At 38.4% G+C, this 21,682-nt stretch overlaps 1 protein-coding gene across 12 annotated transcripts in view; it reads left to right on the forward strand.

Moving 5' to 3' along the window:
* The window catches only part of PRUNE2 (prune homolog 2 with BCH domain), a 137,498-nt gene that overhangs the window by 33,508 nt on the left and 82,308 nt on the right, over positions 1-21,682 (forward strand). For 9 of the 12 annotated variants that reach the window (XR_004237387.1, XM_032095531.1, XM_032095527.1 and 6 more), the window contains exons 5-6: positions 2,506-2,658; positions 5,136-5,233. Coding sequence is in view for 11 of the 12 variants with exons in the window: in XM_032095531.1 (XP_031951422.1) it covers positions 2,506-2,658; positions 5,136-5,233 (251 nt within the window). In the remaining variant the exon portion in view is untranslated. The remainder of the gene's footprint in view (positions 1-2,505; positions 2,659-5,135; positions 5,234-21,682) is intronic. The other 3 variants (XM_032095538.1, XM_032095528.1, XM_032095539.1) reach the window with 1 other exon arrangement.

The following is a 21,682-nucleotide window of genomic DNA, read 5'->3' on the forward strand; positions in this document are numbered from 1 at the left end:
GATCATAGTATGAAAGGACAAGTAAATGTTGATCTTAGGGCTTGCTAGTAACATCCTAGTAATTTGAGAATGATCCTTTTCTGGCTTTCATCCTAGTAGAAGAGTTATCAATTGCAAGCACTACAGTATTGTTGTGACTAGTGACAAAAGCAGCCTTTTAAAAACCTTTTTAAGGTGTCTTGCCTATGGTGAGTGAAGCTCACGTCATGTTTACTTCCAAACTGGTGAGCTTGGTTGGATATACAACTCACAACTCTTGTTCTTCTGCATTTTCCTGTATGTTTATATTAGGATTTTCTCTTCTTGGTCTTACTCAAATGTTCCATTCCCTGAAGCACACACAGCTGTGGTAAAAGTTTCATACATTGTGTGTATCTGAGGTTCTGTGCAGATGGACAGACTGCCTAACTCATCCTAGTGCTGCTGGAAGGCTTAATGGGATATGCTGCAGCCTCCCTCCAGTAGATATGATGAATTTGAGCACACACTGTAGATCCAGCACATTCTGCTGGAGTCTCCATTTCCTTTGTGTATGCATGAACAATTTCCCTTTCTGTTTCTGGAGGAAGAAAAAAAACCAGACAATTGCTGTTGCTAAAATATTTCTGGCAGCCTGGTCCCTGAGCTGCCATTTTTCCAGATGCAGCTCTCTGCTGACTGAAGGCGTGTTGTGGGGTGTCTAATTCATTCTGGTCGCCACTGTTCCCAAGGTATAGCATATATCTCAAGAATATATATGTAGCACAAGCACTGTTATCTGCTATGGGGTTGAACAACAAAGGGATATTTTTAGATGAATTATCATGGAAGCTGCTGATTGAGAAATTGTCTTCCTGTTAGAGGGACTGAAAACTAGGCCTTGAGTGGGGTATGGGTAATGGGTATAGATATCCTGGGTGCTTTATTTATCAGTTATTTACCTGTAGAAATTGAAATGTGCTTGTTATGGAGCCAGGTTTGTGTACCTAAATTTAGAAATGTCAATCTGGATCAGTAGACATGATTTTCATGCAGTCTATATTTATTGAATATTTTTAATACTATCAAATAGAGCAGGAGCATTGTGTTAAAGTGATTGAAAGACTGACATAAAAAACTGCTGTGAATGAAAAGAATATTGGCAGTTACAATATCTGTAATAGAAACACAGAATAGAACTTCATGTATTTGTGTTTAATTCCAGAAATTAGTGTCTGATGGGGAGCACCTTTTGGCTTATTAAGCATTATTTATTATTGAATCCACACTGGATTTGTCTAATAACTAATAATTTACTTAGCATGGCACAATTCTTTTGTTGCAAGTGCTTTGTGAAATTTGAAGAAATGCTGTTTGTTATTTCGTGTGATGACATTGTAGGAGAAAAGAAAAATGAATATATAGTAGATGTTTGGATCCTAGCTCATCGGATGAGATTGAGGGTGGCAGTGTCAAGGTTTTTTGTTTATTCTTTTTTGCTCTGTGCTAAAGCCTAAACACTTTGTTTTGCAGTAACTATCTTACATTATTGTACTCATTTCCTCATTGACCCAGCATGATGCAATGAAATCATACACTTGTTTTAAATTCTTGTGCACAATAGAATAATAAATAATTTCAATGCTGAAGTATAAGATTTTATTATCTTCACTTTACTGTGGGTGATTGGAAGCAAACACTATCTTTGGGTATATTAATAAACGGGATCCCAATCTCCAGGGAATGAAAGGGTGACTTTGTGTGCAGGACATAGTTGTCTGAAAAGACATCACTCTCACTTCTGCATTGTAAGATGATTCCAATCACTATAAAGTTATTTACTGGGTTATGTCCCTCTTAAATTTTGAAATTTTGATTATCTTAATTGGTGTTTTTTTGATGCGTCCATTGACAAGAGTTAGCCAGAGTGAGTTATACCACAACGGCCAATGACTTTAAGATCATTTAGTTCCAGCACCGCTGCCATGGACAGGGATACCTTTCACAGTTCCAGGTTGCTCAGAGCCTGGTCCAGCTGGGCCTTGAACACTTCCAATGGATGGGACATCCACATCTTCTCCTGTTCTGGTGGCTCACCATCCTAACAGTAAAGTATTTCTTCCTTTTGTCCATTGTAGGAGTTCACTGGCATGTCTGTAGAAGGAAGGCTGACAATGTGGATTTATGTTTCAGAACACACCAGCGCTTAGTCTAGTGCTTGGAGAGAGGAATATAGGCTGGTGTGCTGTTGACTGCTGCTGGCTGTGCTGCACAGCTGTGTTGGGTGGGTGTACAGAAGCATGCTGCACACCGTGGCAGCCCTGGGACCAGCCAGTTAGCTGTAGCAGAAGCACCGAAGAGGCGCCTAGTTCAGATTTAGGACCTTCATGTTAGGAGGATGTTTCTGTGTGAATTCAGTGAACTCTCAGAGGAAACAACCTCCAAGAAGGAAGGGGCTTGGGAAGCAATACAGTAAACCTTTTTGTTTCTGTAGTACCTCTTTGATACTTACAGGAGACACTGATTTTTTGTCTTTCAATGTTTCAGGAAGCATTCTCTTCAAGTGCATGTCTTTGGAAGCTGACAGAATTACAGAGCAGCAGGAGAAAGTACTGTCCATCTTGGAAGAAAAGTTTCCAGATCTTCCACCACGAGAGCAAATTATCTCTGTTCTTCAAGAGACTCAGTTTAATGCCCAAGGTAGTGCAACTTCCTTCCATTTTTCAGACCTGTTTCAAATTTATTTATGTAACCATATCAGAATATTATTTTATTGTGTGTGATGGAAATAGGTGCAGCATGCTGTCTTCATTGACAGTTAAATGTAGTATATTAATTTTAAATTAAGTTGCTTACATTCTAAATCATGGAATTGTGATTTCTTTAGGAACTACTAAGCTCATAAATAATCTTGTATTGTTTTTACAGATAAAATTAACATTAATTTTTTTCATATATTGTTTTTACAAGTGTATGCTCATCAAGAATTTATGTTGATTCACATGGACATAATAAATATGTCAGCCCATGTGCAGAAATTGTGTTGCAATTGCCTATGTGGTGTGCAGCTAGATTTTGTTTTATGACTCTTCCCAAGTTTACTACTATGTACAGGTGAAGTGAATTTGACATCAGACTAAGATTAAGGAAGCAGTGAGAAAGTTGAAATTCTTTTCCTTTCTTTTGATAGAAGTACCGAACAGAAATATTCAGTGATCTAAAGTGGCAATGTTCAAACCCAAAATTTAGTAGCAGGCTTTTAAAGGAATGCTGTGAAAACCTGAAGAAAATTGTTGCAATAACTCTTACATTTTTTTACTAGAATTTGCTGCCAAGTTGTTACCAAAGAGTGAGTATTAAATTCCTGAGATATTTCTCTGTTAGATACATCAGGTAAACACAGGGTCTGTGCAGACTCAGGGTCTTTTCTTGTTGTTCTCTATCTGCCGATATGCAGAAATCTAAATTCCGACCATCAGCCTAAGACAGCTGCCCTATCTGGGAGATAAGGACAGAATTTGAGGTGCTGCTTCCTTTGCCCTTTCTTTCAGTGAGATCACAAGCTAATTTAGTTCCGGTCTGTAAACGTTCATATTAATTCTCTTAAGTTCCTCCACTCAGGTAGTCTTAGTTCAGGAATGAACTGTATGCTGTCTAGATTGGAAAGTGGCAGTGAAAGTGACTTTTATAGACATCAGTTCTTAGTTCTGTCAGTTGCCAGGGAAAATGGTTTAGTATTGTTTGTCATGAAGTTTTCCCTAATATCAAATGCAAAACTTGGACAAGTATATATGTAGTAGGTTTAGTCTACTTGGTACTGGTTGCCAGTAATTTATGTATGTCACATGAGACATGAGGAGGGCACTGTCATGCACTTGTTTTGCTTATAGCTCCTGTTTTATATGTATTATAAGGTACATATGTAGTGTATATTCATATGACATAAGCATATATTGCATGTGACTTTTCTGTTAGTAGGATGCTGCTGAGTTTCAGAAGCCCCTTGAAGGATGTAACCACTGCTGAGTATTTTACCTTATTTACCTGTTATTTCAGGCAGTATTAGGACAATTCAGCAAAAAAATTTCCCAGTTTCATGCAGAAATAATGATTTATTGGCCTGAATTAATTTTTTATTTGAGGCACAATAGGTTGCAGCCCACCAGAAAGTCTATAGGTTATATGCAAAATTTTTAAAATTACAGATGTGTAAATGTTCATCTTGTTGCTGGATTGAATGCGGTAGCTGGACTCTGTACAGGAATAGTAATGAAAGGATTAATTTCCTTGACTCAAGTTGGTATTTATTTCCCTCTTGAAAATCATTAATACAAGCACATGGTGAGTGTTAAATTCCTATGCTGTAAAGGTTGGTGGACATTTTAGTTGTTGCCCTGCACTAAGATAGGTGGCTTGCAGCATTCTTTACATAGACATTTGTCTATCATATCTGTATTGCAATCACATGACATAACTATGTTCTTCTACATAACATGTATTTGTTTTGAGGATCTTTACAGCATTTTAGACAAACATCTCCAATGAGGGAAGCTTAGTAACCTGGATTTTCAATACAGTGTGCTTAAACACGCCAGTATGTCTGGTTGCAATTCCGATGATAATGTTTCAATAAATATAAATATATATAAATATATACTTAGTTCATGAATGGTTTGATGGACATAAGAAAAACCCATTGGTGTTATCAATTTGTGAAGAAGGTCAGAAACGTTTAATGACTGTGTTTAGAGAATATCTTAAGTGGCTTGCTTTTGAATATTTCCACAGGTGCTTTTCAATATATTAGTTATTTCAGAAGTATTTTATATTGGTGATTTCATGTTAGACCACAGAAATGGTCTATCTATACATTTATCATCAGCTGGAATTATGTACACTTAAAAAATTGAATGTTCACACAGGAGCACAGGTGTTGCAGGAGACTTAATTCTTCATACTTATTGTTAGTGTGTATCCTCCCTTAAATCTCTTCCTTAAAAAAAATCCCTCTAGAAACATTAAGCATTGAAATATTAATATTGGTTTTAATTCTCTCATATGATATGCTGAAATACAGAAGGTTCAGCATTAAAGTCTAAGCTGTGTTTTTAATTTATGTTGATGCATATGTCAGCTGTAGATATTTATATATATGGAAATTCATTTCTTTTCTCAAGCAGGTGTGATTATTGAGGAGATTATGCTCAAGGATCTCAAGGAGATTTCAGATGGAGAAATCAAAGTAGCAATTAGCACTGTGTACATGTCACTGGAGGTAAGAGGAAGCTTAAAACAACATGTTAAACAGCCTTATTGCATATGGAGATGGTTCTTTAAAACAGATTGTGAACAAGTTATTTTCTCAATATTTTTTCAGTATGAGCAGAATTTTCAATGATTTAATTAACTTTGAGAGAAGTAATAGCTGTTTGTTATCTGAGTTACACGATTATGATATTATGATTATTCCCTCCCATTAAATTGTACCAGGATGTGTTAAAAACAATGGCATAAACAAATTGCAGCCTTTGGGTGAATTGAAGGTGTGAGCGTTCTGTTATACTTCAGTTGGTAGTTACTAACTAGGACTTTGTCCTACCTTTCACTTACAGTGTGGCATTAAATTTTATAAAGTCAGCTCTCAGCTTTTTGAGGGGACATGCCTTCTAGAAATCTGTCTTGAAACTGTGTAATGAAGTTAGTCCATTGCCACACTGCCTAAATTAAATGCCTGTTGGTAGAAACAGAAGTATCTCAACAGGCCAGACATTAGTAAAATTTTGATCTTTTCAATCGAAACTATAGATTTGTCTTTATGAGTATCCCTGAGGCAACCTGCAAGTGACTACTTGGATTTTGTTTCTTGAACAGTCCCAAACATTTTGTAAAGGCTTAGGGAAAACTCTTGTGTAGTATGCTTTGAATTGTTATCTCAAGACATTAATGTTACAGATGTCAGTGGCTATCTACCTGAAGGAGAGATTTGTGTTTCTGGATATTCTGTAAAAATATTATTTTAAAAGTATGAATGCTTAGATCACTGGACAAGTATGACGTGACACTATTATTTCTGATTGAAGTTTGCATAGTGACATATTGATTAATATTAAAACCTAAGTGGTCTGAAGAAAATCTCAATAACAAAGACATTTTTATATAGTACGTATTTGTAATTTTCAGTCTCTTCATTTGCTTGCAAGTCACCCATACAAAAGTATTTGAAATGTCAAAGAAATTGTCATCTACTTTTGCAGTAAATCAAAACTTTTTTTACACCTCAAGTGCTACTTAAAAAAAAGTGATTCTCTTGAATAGTTCTTCCATTGTATGTCCTAGGATTTCCTACAATATGTGTCTTGTGACGCTTTTTACAAAAAATAAGGTGCTTCTGTGGTTGAAGAAGTTTTTGGTACAATCCAGCTAATAATTATATCTGGATTTCTGCTTGCATACTAAAATATACAAAGCAAATTGGGTAGCAAAGCTTCAAGAAATGAAAGAGAATCTATTCGTTTTCTGTTAGTTGTTTCAATATTAAGCAATCTATACCACCAAAACTGCATTGCTTTATGAACCATATTTGATCCTGAAAATTTGCTGAGGCTGGGAGGAAAGGGGATGGGGAAAGATAAATCCCTGTAAGATAAATCCGTGAAAGAGAAAATGGGATTTTAAAATATTCTTAATAAAATCTTAATCTCTTTTTGTTTTAAATCTTTCTCTTTTACTCTGTCACTTTCAGTTAATGGCGGACAGAGCTAGGAGCTAATAAGGAGCTAGCTTTAGCATTACATCTTCTTCTTGTTTATTTTGCATTAAATCATGTTTAATAGCTATGCAGAATACAGACCTTGCCCTCCACAGATCTAAGCTCCAGGTAAATCTGAACTCTTCTTTGCTACTCTTTATGCTCAAATTAATTGTAACTCAGAACTTGTCTTCCATTTGGCTGGATCTCACAATTTGACTTTGTCAACAGTAGGTGTTCCTAGACCTCAAAGCAGGCAAATTTTTAGCCTTTTTTCAGTGACACTGTAACATGTGATGCTGACTTACCTTGCCAAAGAAGTGTTAAGATGTGGTGGTCAAGTAGTAAATGCTTCATAATTGTTTTTCTTACATAGCTAGTGGTCATTATGGAGTATTACAGCTGGAAAGGGGGGGTCAGCGGCTCTGACCCAGGAAGAGATGACCGGTCTGGGGAGATGGTCCCAAAAGGAATCGCCTTCCCGAGGCCCGGTGTCTTCCCTCAGCTGCTGGCAGAGGAGCCCTTGCAGAAGCTGTCAGCTCTTTAGTGATATCAGCTCGTGATTCCAGCTCAGCTCTGCAGGGCAGCCTCCAGGCCAAGCCAGACCAGAGAGAGAGACGAGAGGCTCGTGTGGCTGGTTCCACACGAAGGGAGCTTTATTGTGGGTCCCCTCCGGCGAAGGGGAAAGCCAGGGATGAGAGCTCTCTCTCTGCAGGGGCCCAGAGAGCTTGCTTTTATAGGGATACAGGGGATCAATAAAGGCCAATGGGTTACAGAGGATCTGGGATGGGTGAGGACCAATGGGTTACAGAATGATCTGCATAGTGTCTCCTAAAGGATTGTGGGTCTGCCTTTACTCGCCGTGACCAAAGAAGTGGTTGCCTTTCCAGGGAGTCCTGCTGGGCGATTGCAAAATCTCTTATCTCAGCAGAGATCCCTCCAGGGCAAGGGCTGGGCATACCCCACAATGGAGGGCAGAGGAGATTCATTTACATGTAAGAACAAACTGAACAGATTTTACTGATGTTAGATGATTCTTAGTCCCAGTCTGTTAAGGAATTTTATTACTAGTATTTTTGATGGGATTTCTTTCTGGAAGTCACAGGTACCTTCCTTCCTCTGCTTTTTGCTGTCTGTTGTTCTGCTGTGAACAGTTGGTGCCAGAAAGGGCTAGCTTTTCAATGGTGTTAGGTGTAATGTTTGCAGTTATTGGGATAGAGATGAGTTTTGCATTTGCTGCATTGATGCCTTAGGGTTTTGGCTTTTATGTTTTTCAGATCCTGTAGTGCTTTAGTACAGTAACTAGTACAGTTTTAGTGTCTAACTCTAGAACTCCATATAGCCTCTTAGCTACTGTTCTCCCGTTCTGGTTAGACATAAAAAATCTTCTCTAGGCCTGAGACTCGAGGACACCCTGTTGTTCCAGGCCCCAAAACATGTAAACAAAGACTCAAAAAAGGGGCAACAAATTTGGGGTAGGTAATGACATCATTACCTGAAATTGTAATTGGAGAAGTAACCTTGATATGCAAATGAACCAAACTTATAAAAGTGTGAAAAACTCGTGACCCATTGTCCATTTTGGGTGTAGCCCTAGGGCCCTGTCTGCCCGTAGTGTACCTTATTGAAGGCCCTTCAATAAATACCCACTTTTATCCTCTGAATTTTGTCTAGCCTCTGTTTTTAGATAGCCCCAACAAGGCAGCAGCATTACTGCTCTTTGTTCAAACATTTTCTGAACACCCTCGTTTTTGGTGCTTGACCAGCAAAAGATGTTTTTTTACTCAGTATTATTAGCAGTAGGAATCACACGTAGTTGCTTTACCCAGTATCAGAAGCACAATACATATAAGGAAATTACTGACAAAACTGTCCAGACCTCTCTATTCAGTTTAGAATTCTGTTATGAACTCAGAATACACAAACTTTAATGAATTCATTATTTTCTCAGCAATAATAATGGTAATTTGTTATTCATCCTCAAAGTGCTCCACAGACGTTACCTGATTAAATATTAAGGAAACGTGAAGAACAGGCTTGGTAACAGGTGTTGAATCTCAAGTGTGTTTGTGTTTTTGCTTCTTCAGAAGTATCACAAGGTCACTTTTTTTTCTTAAAAAGCAACAAATATGCAAAAGTATCGGCCACTGAAATGCTTTCTATAGGATAGTCATTTTGTGTGGATGTGTTTAGGTTTCTCTAAGAGTCTATATGCAGCTTTGCATAGGCATTTCTGGCCTTCATGGATTTAGGTGGCATTAAAGCTGTACGATGAAATCAGACCTATGTCACCAGTGACTGGCAGAGTGTATGCTGCTTGGATTTCACATGCATAACCACTTTATTTTTGAAGAGAATGACAAAATAAAAGTGACACTGCCCAGATCACAGTTATTTTTGTTGCCTTTACCGGAAAGTTTCCCCAGGTCATAATAATGATTACTCATAGGATATTGTAGCAAAATTCAATGCATGTGTTACAGTTAATTTCTGTTACATTATGTTATACCCTGAGAGTATCTTTTGCTGCTTCTCTGCTGGAATTCTCTTGGAAATGAGAATGTCTTCTCAATGTGACTTTCTGGGAAAGTGATTTTTTTTTCCTGAGAGAGGAATACTTCTGTTGTAAAGTGAACTCTGTTCTCTGCCTTTTTAAGTGTGGTGCACTGGGAGAACAATCCATGTTTCATGAGTGTTCAGTTTAGTTGAAATGGCTCATTATAGCATAGATTAATAATATGCTTGTTGGACTAAGTCTTTTATCTGTTGGTTCATGAAAATTTATTCTAACTGCTCACAGAACTTACGAATATAGAAAATAAATTACCACATGAGGAAGCAGTCCAGTCAGTTGAAGATAACGTCTATGATTGTCTGCTACTGACTGTGAAAGACAAGGGAGTGTGTATGTTCTGAAGGCTGACTGGTCTGTTGAGGTTCATGCCTCTGGCCATGGCATCCACCTACTTCATAAAGACAGTTTCCAGGTTGTAGAGGTTGTATGCCACTTCTAAAGGCTTAGAGAGCATGTCAGAGCCCCACTGGAGGCTGCTGTCACTAGTGTTGTTTCCTCAAGAAAGTGACCTGCAAGTTCATGCTGCCATGGGAAGCTTGGCTGTTCTTAGGTAGCCTCCACAGTCCAAATGAGTTGGGGATGGTACCAGTAGGAAGTTATTTCTCTTTTAACAGCTTCCCCCTTTGTGGCTTTGTGCTGCAAAGTTCTCAGAGGAACTTAGAGTGGCTGTTCCAGCAACAGTAACTTAAGAAATACAGAAATGTTTGGGTGCACAGTTTATCATCTTCCTTTGAAAAAATAGTCTGATCCTGGAGGTACAGTTTAATTTTAAGGCTATTTTATAGTAAGAATTGCCACTGTTTTACTAATTTGGACAATTTTGTTTCTGCATTTTGAAAAGTGATGTTTTTAATACTTCTGTAGAGCAAATCAGGAGCCTCTGTCTTAACTGAAGCATGTCAAACAAGTGCTAGGTAGACCATTACACCCAAATATGTGAGATTACGATGTGTTTCTTTGAAGATTTGAACTTTTGTTGTCTATCTGTAATGATTATGTGTATATATTGTGTATTTGGGAACTTTTTTCTTTCAGTGTAAATATAAACGTATTTTAAATGGCAGATTGGTCCATGAATTTGTTTTTAATGCTAAAAACAAAGCAAGAAGCAAACCCAAGTAAACATGTTAACATTTAATCTTCCAGTAATGGAATTGGAAACAAAATTCACAGCAACTTACAATAGCAATGTGGTTCAAAAGTATTTTTCTGATGCCTGTTGTGAGAAGTTAGGGTATGTAAAATAAATGATGTATGGAGCTGTAGGAATGCGACTTTTGCAGACTACCTTATGTCTAAGGAACATTAAACATTGGGTTCTCGTTTAGCAAATAAATAACCAGTCATTTCAATGGCTGCATAGTCTGGACTTTTGTGCATATTTTTGCAAAGATGAGAAGAGGCCATTAGGGATTTAATATAAAATAAATCGCCACGGGGTCTTCTTGTAGTCCTAGTCTTTCTGCCACATGGTGTGTCACTAATGTGCATAAATGGGCTTAAATGAATTTGTTATCTGTATTACATTTGCAGTATGTATATATTTATATATTATTTTTTAATTGTGTTTAAAAATAAAACATTAAATACATCATTTTTGAGAGTTGAAAACATACCATTTGTAAATAAATCAACCTTAATTAAGGTCTTAAAATGTCAGTGTGCGATATGGGCCTTAGGAAAATTTATAACATATATAGTACATAAAGCTTAAACATACTTTCATTTGCTTTTTCAGAAGTATTAGGAGGGTGAATTCATAACCTCATATGACTGAGTAATGCAGCCACACGTGCATTGATGTAAATACCGTACTCGTGCTTAGACATCTGACTGCCGTCTTCTGGAAACGATAGTTGTTCAGTTGATGCCCCAGGTCAACCAAAGTACCCCAGTTGTAATGAGTACAATCCAAGGTGTGGAGAGATTAAACAGGCAAGCTGAATTCTCTGTAGTGACTCTTCTCTAAAGGTGTGAAAGGAATCTGGTGGGGAGAACCATTTAAGTGGTGGTTTTAAGTGGTTGCTGTTGCAGCCAACTGGGAAATAAGCCAGGCCAGTCAGAGCAGTGACAACTATTCCTTAGCTGCCTCCCATGATAAGGAAAAGACCAGCCACCTCAAGTGTATTTATACCAATACTCACAGCCTGGAGAATAAACTCTAGGAACTTGACACCCAGTTAGAAAGTTAGGGTATCATAGGAGTAACTGAAGCATGATAGGATCACTCACATGACTGGAGAAATATGATGGATGGCTACAGGCTGTTTATAAAGAGAGTCAGGGGAGGAGAGGAGGGGGAGTTGCGCTTTAGGTTAAGGAGAACCTTGAATGTATAGAAGTCAACTACAGTGACTATGGAAGCCCTATCAAATCCCTCTGGGTCAAGGTTAAAGGGGTCATCTCCAAGACTGATCTCCAAACCAAGACAATAAGGGCAAGGAAGCAATATTTGGGTCATTTAAGCAAGCTCTAGATAACAGATCTTGGGTCTTTTAGGTGTCTTCAACTATCCAGACATTCTTGGTAGAGCAATACAGCAGGTCACAAAACCTGTCAAGTTCCTGGAATGCATAGAGGACTGCTTCCTCCTACAAATGTTAGATGTGTTAACCAGGAATGAGGCACAGCTGGACTTGCTGCTCACTAACCAAGGAAACCAGCTTTGTAGTATCTCGCTCAGTGGTGGCTTTGGCTGCAGTGATCACAGTGTGGAGTTTGGGGTCTGGCTGTGCATTCTGAAGGTTAGTACTAAGGCAGAGGTTTTAGATTTTAGAAGAGCAGAGCTCAGTTGAAAGGGAAGCTTCCACAGAGAATAAAGGAGCTAGTGACTGCAGGGAGTGTTTCGAGGTTGCTCTCATGGAAGCACAAAACCAATTCATCCTCTTCAAAGGGAAGGGAAGTAGGTGGAACAAGAGACCCTCTTGGTGTAACTGTGAGCTTCTGAGTCTGTTCAAGACCAAAAGAGAGAAGCACACCAGAGATGGAAAAGGAATTTAAAATCTGTTGAGAACCAGGAGAACATTGCCAGGGCATGAGATGCTGTTAGAAAAGCAAGACTCAGCTTGAATTGAAAGTGGCAAGAGATGTCAGAAACTACAAGAAAGGGGTCTTTGAATATATAAACAACAAGCAGAAACAGGAGGAAAATACTGGCCTAGTGTTAAATGGGAGAGGTGAATTAGTCACCAACAACACCGAAAAGGCAGAAGTTCTCAACACTTCCTTCATCTCTGTTGTCGCCAGCACAGTTGGGTCCCAGACCCTGGAAACAAAAGTCCATGTTGATGCAAACACAGACCCACTGTCAGTGAAGGAAAAGTTGCTGTGTGGGCTATTACAGGAACTTGACCCCTGCAAATAGATAGGACCTCACAATATCCACTCAAGAGTATTAGAGAGCTGGCTGGGGTCATTGTGAGGCTGCTGTCCATAATCTTTGAGAAGTTGTGGAGATCAGGAGACATCCCAGAAGACTGGAAGAAGGGTAATGTCACCCCATCTACAAGAAGGGCTTAAAGGAGGATCCAGGAAATTATAGGCCCTGAAAAAGTTATGAAAAAAATCCTCTTGGGAGAATTAATTGCAAGTCAGATGAATCAGGTGGTTGGGAAAAGCCAGCATGGATTCGCCAAGGGAAAATTGTGCTTGACAAACCTGATTGCCTTCTACAGCAAAGTAACCTGCTTGGCTGATGTGGGGCAGGCCATGGACACTGTCTGCCTGTGTTTCTGCAAGGCTTTCTCTATGGTCTCTCACAGCCTCCTGGTGAAGCTGTTGTGTAAGAGCCTGGACAAGCTGCCTGTGCAGGGGGTGGGGAACTGACCCACAGGCAGCACCCAGAGTGGGGGTAAATGCCTCCTTTTCCAACTGGCAGCCTGGCACAAGTGGGACCCCCAGGACTGGTGTTGGGCCCAGCGCTGTTTCATGTCTTCATAAGTGGTCATCCAGAGCACTTAAAATCACTCAGGGATCAAGTGGACACTTTGGAAGGAAGAGCCAACCTGCAGGAAAACGTGTGTAGGCTGGAAAGCAGGCAAAGAAGAACCTTACGAAGTTCAACAAGGACAAGTATAAGGTCTTACACTGGGAAAGCAAATCCAGGAGCGCAGCACGGGCTGGGAGCACAAGTCTGGGAAGCAGCTCTGTGGAAAGCGACCTGGGAGTCCCAGTGAGCGACAAGCTCAGTATGAGTGAGCAGGGTGCTGCTGCAGCAAAGGAACCTGGTGAGATCCAGAGCTGCATTCACAAGGGCATCATCAGCAGAGATTGTCCCATTCTTGTCAGCGTTTGTCTGGCCACACCTGGAATACTGTCATCAGTTTTGGTCCCCACTATACAAAAAAGATTTGGACAGGCTGGAGAGGGTGGGGAGAAGGGCCACAGAGATGATCAAAGGACTAGGAAGCCTGGCATGTTAGAAAAGAAGGCTTAGGTGAGACCTTAACACTGGGTTCTAGTATTTAAAGAGTGTCTACAAAAAAGATGGAGACTCTGTTTTTACAAGGAGTCGCATGGAAAAAATGAAGGATAATGGATACAACAGTTATTGCTGGAGAGATTCTGATTAGATAGACACAAGAGGAAAATTTTTCACAATGAGAATGGTCAGTCATTGGAATAATCTCCCCAGCGAAGTGCTGTATTTCTCAACATTAGGCACTTTTAAGATTCATCTGGGCAGGGTGCTGGACCACCTTGTCTCGAGTGCTTTTGTCAAAAAACTTTGTTCTAGATCATCCTTGAGATCACTCCTAACTTGTTATTCTATGATTCAAAGAAGTGCTTCCTAATTAAGTATGTGAAATCAAAAGGCAGCAAAAATGACCTTGGTTACAGTGATTAGTAGGATTGCTTATAGTTTTCCTGTCAAGACCATATTCCTTTCAGAAGATGATATGGGGGTGGTACGAGCTATAGTTCCCCCAATCAGTGAGATGCTTTTGCATGAAGTCATGTAGGATGTTAGGCAAGGTATTACTACAGTCTCTTGAGATGTAAACTTGTAAAACTGACTGAAACCATTACATTTAAAAACCTTCCCAACTCAGCATGTACTCATTTTTGAGTTTTCGCAAGGTGTATTTGATTATTTTATTCTATAGTACTGACGTAACAGATAGTGAGCCAGAAGCATCAGAATTTTTTGTACTTGCAGTATCACTTTAAAAATGCACAAGGTAGACACTGGTATCAGGTGTGCAGTGGTATGTCTTTAGGATTTCACTTTTATTTTGGTATCTGAAGAAATTGCATAGATTTCATCGGTTATAATTAGTGTGACATTTGGTCTAATTCAGCCCAAGCTATCATTTACAATTTTGCCTTTAATGATTTAGTTCAGTCTTGGTTCAAAAGTTAATAAACAAAGTAAAATACCTATGAGAATTATTAAAGGAATGAGCATAAACAATTTACTAACATTACAGTAAAAATGTGCTTGTGCTCACAGGTACATTGTTCAAAAAGATAGACTATTTTCTTTTGTATTGTTTCTGAAATGTGTTTAAATAAATTAAGGTGGTTTCTTTATGAAATACAGCTGTAAAATATGCACTGTCTTTCAGCTAAGTAAAATGCTATAATCTACAGTATCATTATTGGCCTGTATTTCTGACTTCTACAAAGCTGACTAATTTATCATTTGTATACTCTTCCAGTTCTTGTCAGTAGCACTCAGCTTAGCTGCTTATGGGGCATAGACATTGACAGCGGGAGGTGCTGTTTTGAGAAACGTTCAGCATAAAGAGTTGTTTCTATGAAATATAATGTACTTTTAAAACAAATTCAGTGTAAAACCTAGGATGAACGTTTAGCATTTTAAGATCTGGCCATAATGCATAAGAATATAAGAAGTGGTAATAGGGATGACAATAGGAATATTAGAGAAATCGTATTTTCTGCTATTTAGTTTTTGTTTTTTCTTTGCTATTGTGTGGGAAACACATTAATTAGAACATTGAACTGTTGATCCAACATTACAGTATCAGTCTAGCTTTGAGTAAAAAGACATTTTGAGTTTGCTAGTGTTAGTGTTACTGTACTACAGAAGCCAGCAAATTTGTCAACAGGAAGTGAAGAGAGATACAGTGTATTTCTAAACAAATATTCTCCTTGGTGACTGCTTTTGTGTTTTTAATTAAAAAGTTTAAAAATCCATCCACTTTCAAAATCGTGTAATATTTATTTAGAATAGTGATATTTTAATGTAGAAAACCCATGAAGTATGTTTGATACGTCTTGAAATGTTGCTTTTGTTCCATCTCTTTGGCAAAGCACATCCTGAAACATCTTCTGAACTCTTAATGTAAAGTAATGCTTAGCACTTGTAAACATTACAATAGCCTATGTTTTTATCATACACCACTGAATTTTATACCTTCTACTACATATCAGAAGCCTAGTCCTGAAACTATTGGGTATTTTAAGATGTGGAAATATTTTGGAATTTTGAATTCGGCAGGTCAAGCGCTCTGAAAGATTTTTACAATGCACATATGTTCTCTGTTTAGATGACGATGGGAAAGATCCATTTTTTGACTCCGTGTAACTGGGTACACTCTCAGGATTTGAAGTCAAGTGTTTTGTCTGACCAGAAACTTCGGGGTTTATTTGATTTTATATACATTTTAATATATTTGATTTACAGTACAGGGATTAAAAAAAATTACAAAATTGAAATTCAAGTTGAAAGCCTTCAGCCCTTATTTGAGTTTTCAAATACAGACTTGCTAAGAACACTAATTCTAACAAAGACTGCAATTTTCCTTTCTCTTTTTCTAGGAGACAGATAAAATTTTCTCAGAAAGGTCACCACTTCTGTTTGCAGAATTATTCACAGCTTCTGTGTGTCTCTAATGAAATACAGTTTTCATCATAAAGCTGCTGAATGAATGATATTCACCAAAAATATAATATCCTATGCAACTCCATAGCTAAATTGCTTGGTTAGATTTTGTGTACTTAAATGAATACATATTAAGTCTAACCTGCATGCTTTTTGTGGCAGAAAAACCAACATTCAGAACTCCTGTGTATACTGTGACTACTGCAACATCTTACTTCTTTACCATTTTTTCTTTTTCCGTATAGACTTGGTAAAGTATAAAATGATAATTCCTTCAGGGTAATCTTGCATTGCTTTCATAAACAAAAATTTATTCATAAATAAACACCTTTATTATTTTCTCCGTAAGAAATTCTGTGTGCGAATATATAATTTTTAGTCCTGAAATTGTTGCATTTCTGAAATGAAACAATGTCTTTAACCAAAGTTACTAAGGACAGATTGAATTTCTTAATTACAAAAAGAAAAGGAGTAGGAAGTGTTCAAGGTCTACATTTGTTTTTCTCCTGACTGCATTTTTTTTTTTTTAATTACTTTGTCTGAAGAGTAAATCTCAGTATTTTGAGTTCTGTAACTCTCCTTATTTGTGATTTGTGGTTAATAAAAATATCATCCTTTGACTGAAAACTTAGGTATGGAGAGATTTTAATTTCTCACGTTAACATAATTTTTGTGATTTTGTACAAAGCCTGAGAGTTTTCATTACTGTTTAGATTAAAAAATAAAAAGGCAAAACGCAAGCAGAATAGGGTACTTTCTTCAGCTGTGATCGTGTAGCTCTCAATGTGTCAGAATTTCGTATGCCTGTTGTGTGTCTGCCTTCCAAAATTCTTAGTTTTGAACAGAATATAAACACAATACCTAGGCTCACTTAGGTGAGGAAAAACCTATTGAGGCCACAAAATTTATGCCAGAGCAAAACAGTGGCAGCTGCTTATTTTATCTTCCCCAAATAAGAAAAATCATATTTTTTGCATTAGTGGGGAATTGAGGCATGTATACAACCCTTTCACACTTTGGGAGGATGTCTCTCAGTTCTGTGAGAAAAAATGAAAATGTCTGAATATGGCCTGCTTGATTCTGTGGCTCAGGTCAAACAAGATTATAGAGTTGGTAGTGAAATGAAACAGAGAACCTGAAAAACTATCTATTTTCATTGTGAGATGTTTTTTCTTCCTCCTTTGCGTGAACAACTAAAGCCCTTGGGAAAAAAAATCTCTCCTTCCCTGGATGCTACCTTTACAAACAAAATAGATCAGTTGGTGTTTGTTACCGGTTCTGCCACTTTCTACAAGAGGAAAGATGCCACTGCTAGATATATTGTAACTTGGTGGCATTTTATCCTTCTGGTCTTACTGCTGTTGTTGCCTTAGTCACATTTTCAGAGAAATTTTATAAAACTTGATTCTCTCTCCATCCTTTACAAGGGTGGGGGGCAGGAAGGTGGGGAGCGAAGACCTAGACTTAGAGAAAAAGAAAGGTAAGAGTAAACACGGTCCACAAGGAATCATCTTCAGTCCATTCTTCTTTATTTTTCCCACTGCAAGATTGCCAGAGAGATATGGTCAGCAATCTGTGCCTGGATTCCACATGCAGGACTTGATTGTTTCTTAGATTTCATGGATGACAGACCTCTGTGTATGCTTGTTTCATTGTCAGTATTTGTCACTGTAAGTCTAGTAAGGAAAAAAGTTGGAATAAATTAATTTTGTACCTCAAATGGGAACTGTTAGGTCAGCTCTTCAGTTGGTAGAACACCATGGACTTAGACTAGCTGTAGATTTTTACATTGGAAGAAGGACTTGAGGATGAGTTTGAATAATAAATGGCAACTTTACGACCAAGAACCTCTGTAATTGTGTTTTAGAACCAAAAATCTTAACTCTGATTTAAGTGTAATTTTTTTGTCCTCTTTCATGACATATTGAATCATATTCTTCTGAAAATACGTTGTTTTGGTCTAAAATGTTTGTCACCTTATCTTTTCTTATATAAGCAGTGTTAGCTAGGTTGCTTCTCAGCATTTGCTATTAAAGAAGACTTTCTAAATAAAGGGGCTAGAGATAATGCAGAAATAAAAAAGTGATTTTCCTTTCACATCTCTCAGTTGAGTATTTGCCATATGGGTTGCTCAGCATTACACTCTCAGCAGGTCTAATTTATGGTAAACATACAGTGAGTGAACAGAAAAAAAAGGCAATGAAAATATTAATACTCTTCCTTCACTCCGTTTTTTTTTTTTAACTGAAATCAGCTTATTCAGGTTCATCCCATATAGTTGTAGCACTTAGTTGAGTATGTGTGTATTTTCACTCTGCTGGGAGTTTGTGAAGACTGAAATGCTGCGCTTTTCTTGCCATGAGACTGATTTGCTGGAGCTTGCATGGCAGTGTGTAAATGACACCTTCCTTGCTCTGGTCTGGCATGCTGCCAGCTGCCCCAGGGCTGTGCTTTCTCCATGAAGGGCAGTTGGTGGAAAACATCACTTTTCTTGCTGTGGGATGGGGTGCTTTAGCTTTTCCTGGGCTTCTGCAAGAGGATCACCAACTAAATGAATGTGTTCATCTTCTGGGCCACTGCTAGGATTTGGATCAGGCACAGAAGGAGGTATAAAATAAATCAAAAAATAAATAATGGTACGGTATTTTCTCAACCACAGCCGTGGAAATTGATAGCATCAATATTTTGAAAACCTCCCATCTCCAATGAGCTCCTGGGGCTTTCTCTTACTATTGTGTATGCTTTCTTTCTCTCTGTGGGCTTTCTTTTTCCCTAGGGGCTTTGCTGCCATTACTGTCCTTCAAGGACTCAGAGCTTGGTCAACCCAAGTGACTACTCTTTAATCAGTGCTTCCAGCCCAAAGAAAGAGTTTTTTCCACGGGTGGGTCTGCATTGCTATATTTAAAAATACCCCAGAAACATCTGTTTTACGTTTAGGAGCAGGCATATCTGAGCAAAAGAAACTCCATCGCATAAACAGATGCATTGTTCTGAGTAATAGAAATGGCTATCATTATGCCCTTCATATTGCAATTGCAAACATGAAATAGCTACAAAAGAAAATGCCTTAAAAAAACCAGTGGTTTGCATCGTGCCCTTTCTCTTACGGTTGGACATTAGACCTTGGTAATGCATATACACTCCTTTTTGCCTGGATGCTGTCTGTTCCAGCAAGAAACCTGCACATTCCCATTCCAGATATGGATTCAGCTGAGAAGGACTTGGGGGTGCTGGTGGAGGAGAGGCTGGACACACCCCAGCCATGTGCACTCACAGCTCAGAAAGCCAAACGTGTCCTGGGCTGCATCCAAAGCAGCGCGGGCAGCAGGGCCAGGGAGGGGATTCTGCCCCTCTGCTCTGCTCTGGTGAGACCCCACCTGCAGTGCTGCATCCAGCTCTGGGGTCCCCAGCACAGGAGGGACATGGACCTGTTGGAGAGAGTCCAGAGGAGGTCACCAAGTTGATCAGGGGGATGGAGCACCTCTCCTGTGAGGAAAGGCTGAGAGAATTGGGATTATTCATCATGGGGAAGGGAAAGCTTTGGGGTGATCTAATTGCAACTTTCCAGTACCTGGAGAGAGCCTACAAGAAAGATGGAGAGAGACTCGTTAGAAGAGCATGTAGAGACAGGACAAGGGGAGATGGCTTCGAGCTAAAAGAGAGTAGATTTAGGTTAGGTACTACGAAGAAATTCTTCCCTGTGAAGGTGATGAGGCACTGGAACAGGTTGTCCAGAGAAGTTGTGGATGCCCCATCCATGGAAGTGTTCAAGGCCAGGTTGGATGGGACTCTGAGCAACCTGGTCTAGTGAAATGTGTTCCTGCCCATGGCAAGTGGGTTGGAACTAGATGATCTTTAAGGTCCCTTCCAACCCAGGCCATTCTTGATTCTATGGTAATTCAGAACTGTTCATGATTCTGATTTAGAAGAAGTGCATTAGTCTTACATTGAACAATCATGATACAATTTCCTTTAGGCAATATTTTTTCCGAGTCTTCAAGAGATAATATTCAGTTTATAGCATCTGGAGGTATTTAGTTCAAATAAATGCAAAACTCTTTCATTGGATCCTGCTAAATGTTTGTCTTAGCATGATCACCAGAGGTTGCCAGTGTGATCCAGGTTGCATGTTTGACTTGTATATTAATATGTGCAGTTATGTTTGATTTCCCCTTGTTCATTCTAATGCATAGGGGGTTAATTGGAATGACCAGTTTTGTTTTTCCTGTTTGTTACTGGTTATTTTGTACTGCTCTAGTGTGCTGAGTCTTGTTGGTCTTCTCCACAAACTAATCTGTGAATACTTATAACTGAATAAAGTATTGGTTGTTTTATCATCTACTATGAATTCTTCCTTCGTGTATATCATGTATATCATTAGCTTAATTGTTTACAGTGTTCCAGTCAGTTACACAGATCCTCTGAGGTAATGGAATTTTGTTTTGTAATATAAACCAATATTTATGCAGAAGCCAAGCCTCAGCCTCTCTTACTGTGGACTTTGGGTACTAGCAGTGTAACTGTAAAACTCAAAGTAAGGTTTTCAAGATGCCCAGGTGAACAGAACCCTGAAAGAAGTCATTTCACAATTTACACATTTAAATTTCTACAAGTATCAGTTAGCTGAAGTCAGGGGCCGCTGGTGACTATTTAGGAGTCTGGATTTTATGCCTTAAACCATTTTAGAAAAATGTAAATTTACAGTTTCTTGTGTCAACTGGAAGTAGTTGGGAGGTTAAAGTAAATTAAGTGATGAGTGATCCTTCGTGTATTGTACACTCAGTCATCATGAACTCACATTCTGAACACATTTAAAGTTACATATATAGAATTTGGCTGTATTTTTTTAAATCCACATTAAAGACTAAGAAAACAAGCATATTTTCAAATGGCCCTCTGCACCATCAGTGATGTACCTGTGCTTTATGTCACTATCCTTCACAAAATGTGATAATAATGTTACCTGTTAACATAAAAACAAAGTTTGACTCCACGGAAGCAGCTGGAAATGAATAACCACATGCTTGAATTTCCTAGGAACACATTGTTTGGCATATACTGCTAAAAGTTCCTCATATTTAGGAGTTCTTTTGAGTGAAATACTTATATTCTGTCTCAGCTGGTGTGCATGAGGGAATATTCATTTCTCAGTGGTAACATGGAATTTGATTTTATAAAATGTTTTTATATATATTTTTAATGGATTGAAACACTTCAAAGAAAACATACATTTCTGGTCTTAATCTAGTTCAAAGGGGGTTTATGATTCTGGTTCCAGACTTCCCTCATGTTTTATGTATAGGTAAATCAGAAGGCTATGTCTTGTCCAAGCTAGCAGGGAGGAGAAGCAGTCCCTTCCTGTGACATCCCAGAAGATGATCAGTTTAGCACTAATAAATGGATGTTTACTGGGTGGATAGTGCAGATGATTTGAAAAGGGATTATCTGCAGTTAGGGAAGAGGGTCATGCTAACAACAATACGTGCTAAAACTTACTTTTTTATAGTTGCTAGTTGAAAGGGAGTGGTATATGAGCCTCAAGATATACTGAGTG

The sequence above is a fragment of the Corvus moneduloides genome, chromosome Z (genome assembly GCF_009650955.1).
Source record: "Corvus moneduloides isolate bCorMon1 chromosome Z, bCorMon1.pri, whole genome shotgun sequence".
NCBI classification, from domain to species: Eukaryota; Metazoa; Chordata; class Aves; order Passeriformes; family Corvidae; genus Corvus; species Corvus moneduloides.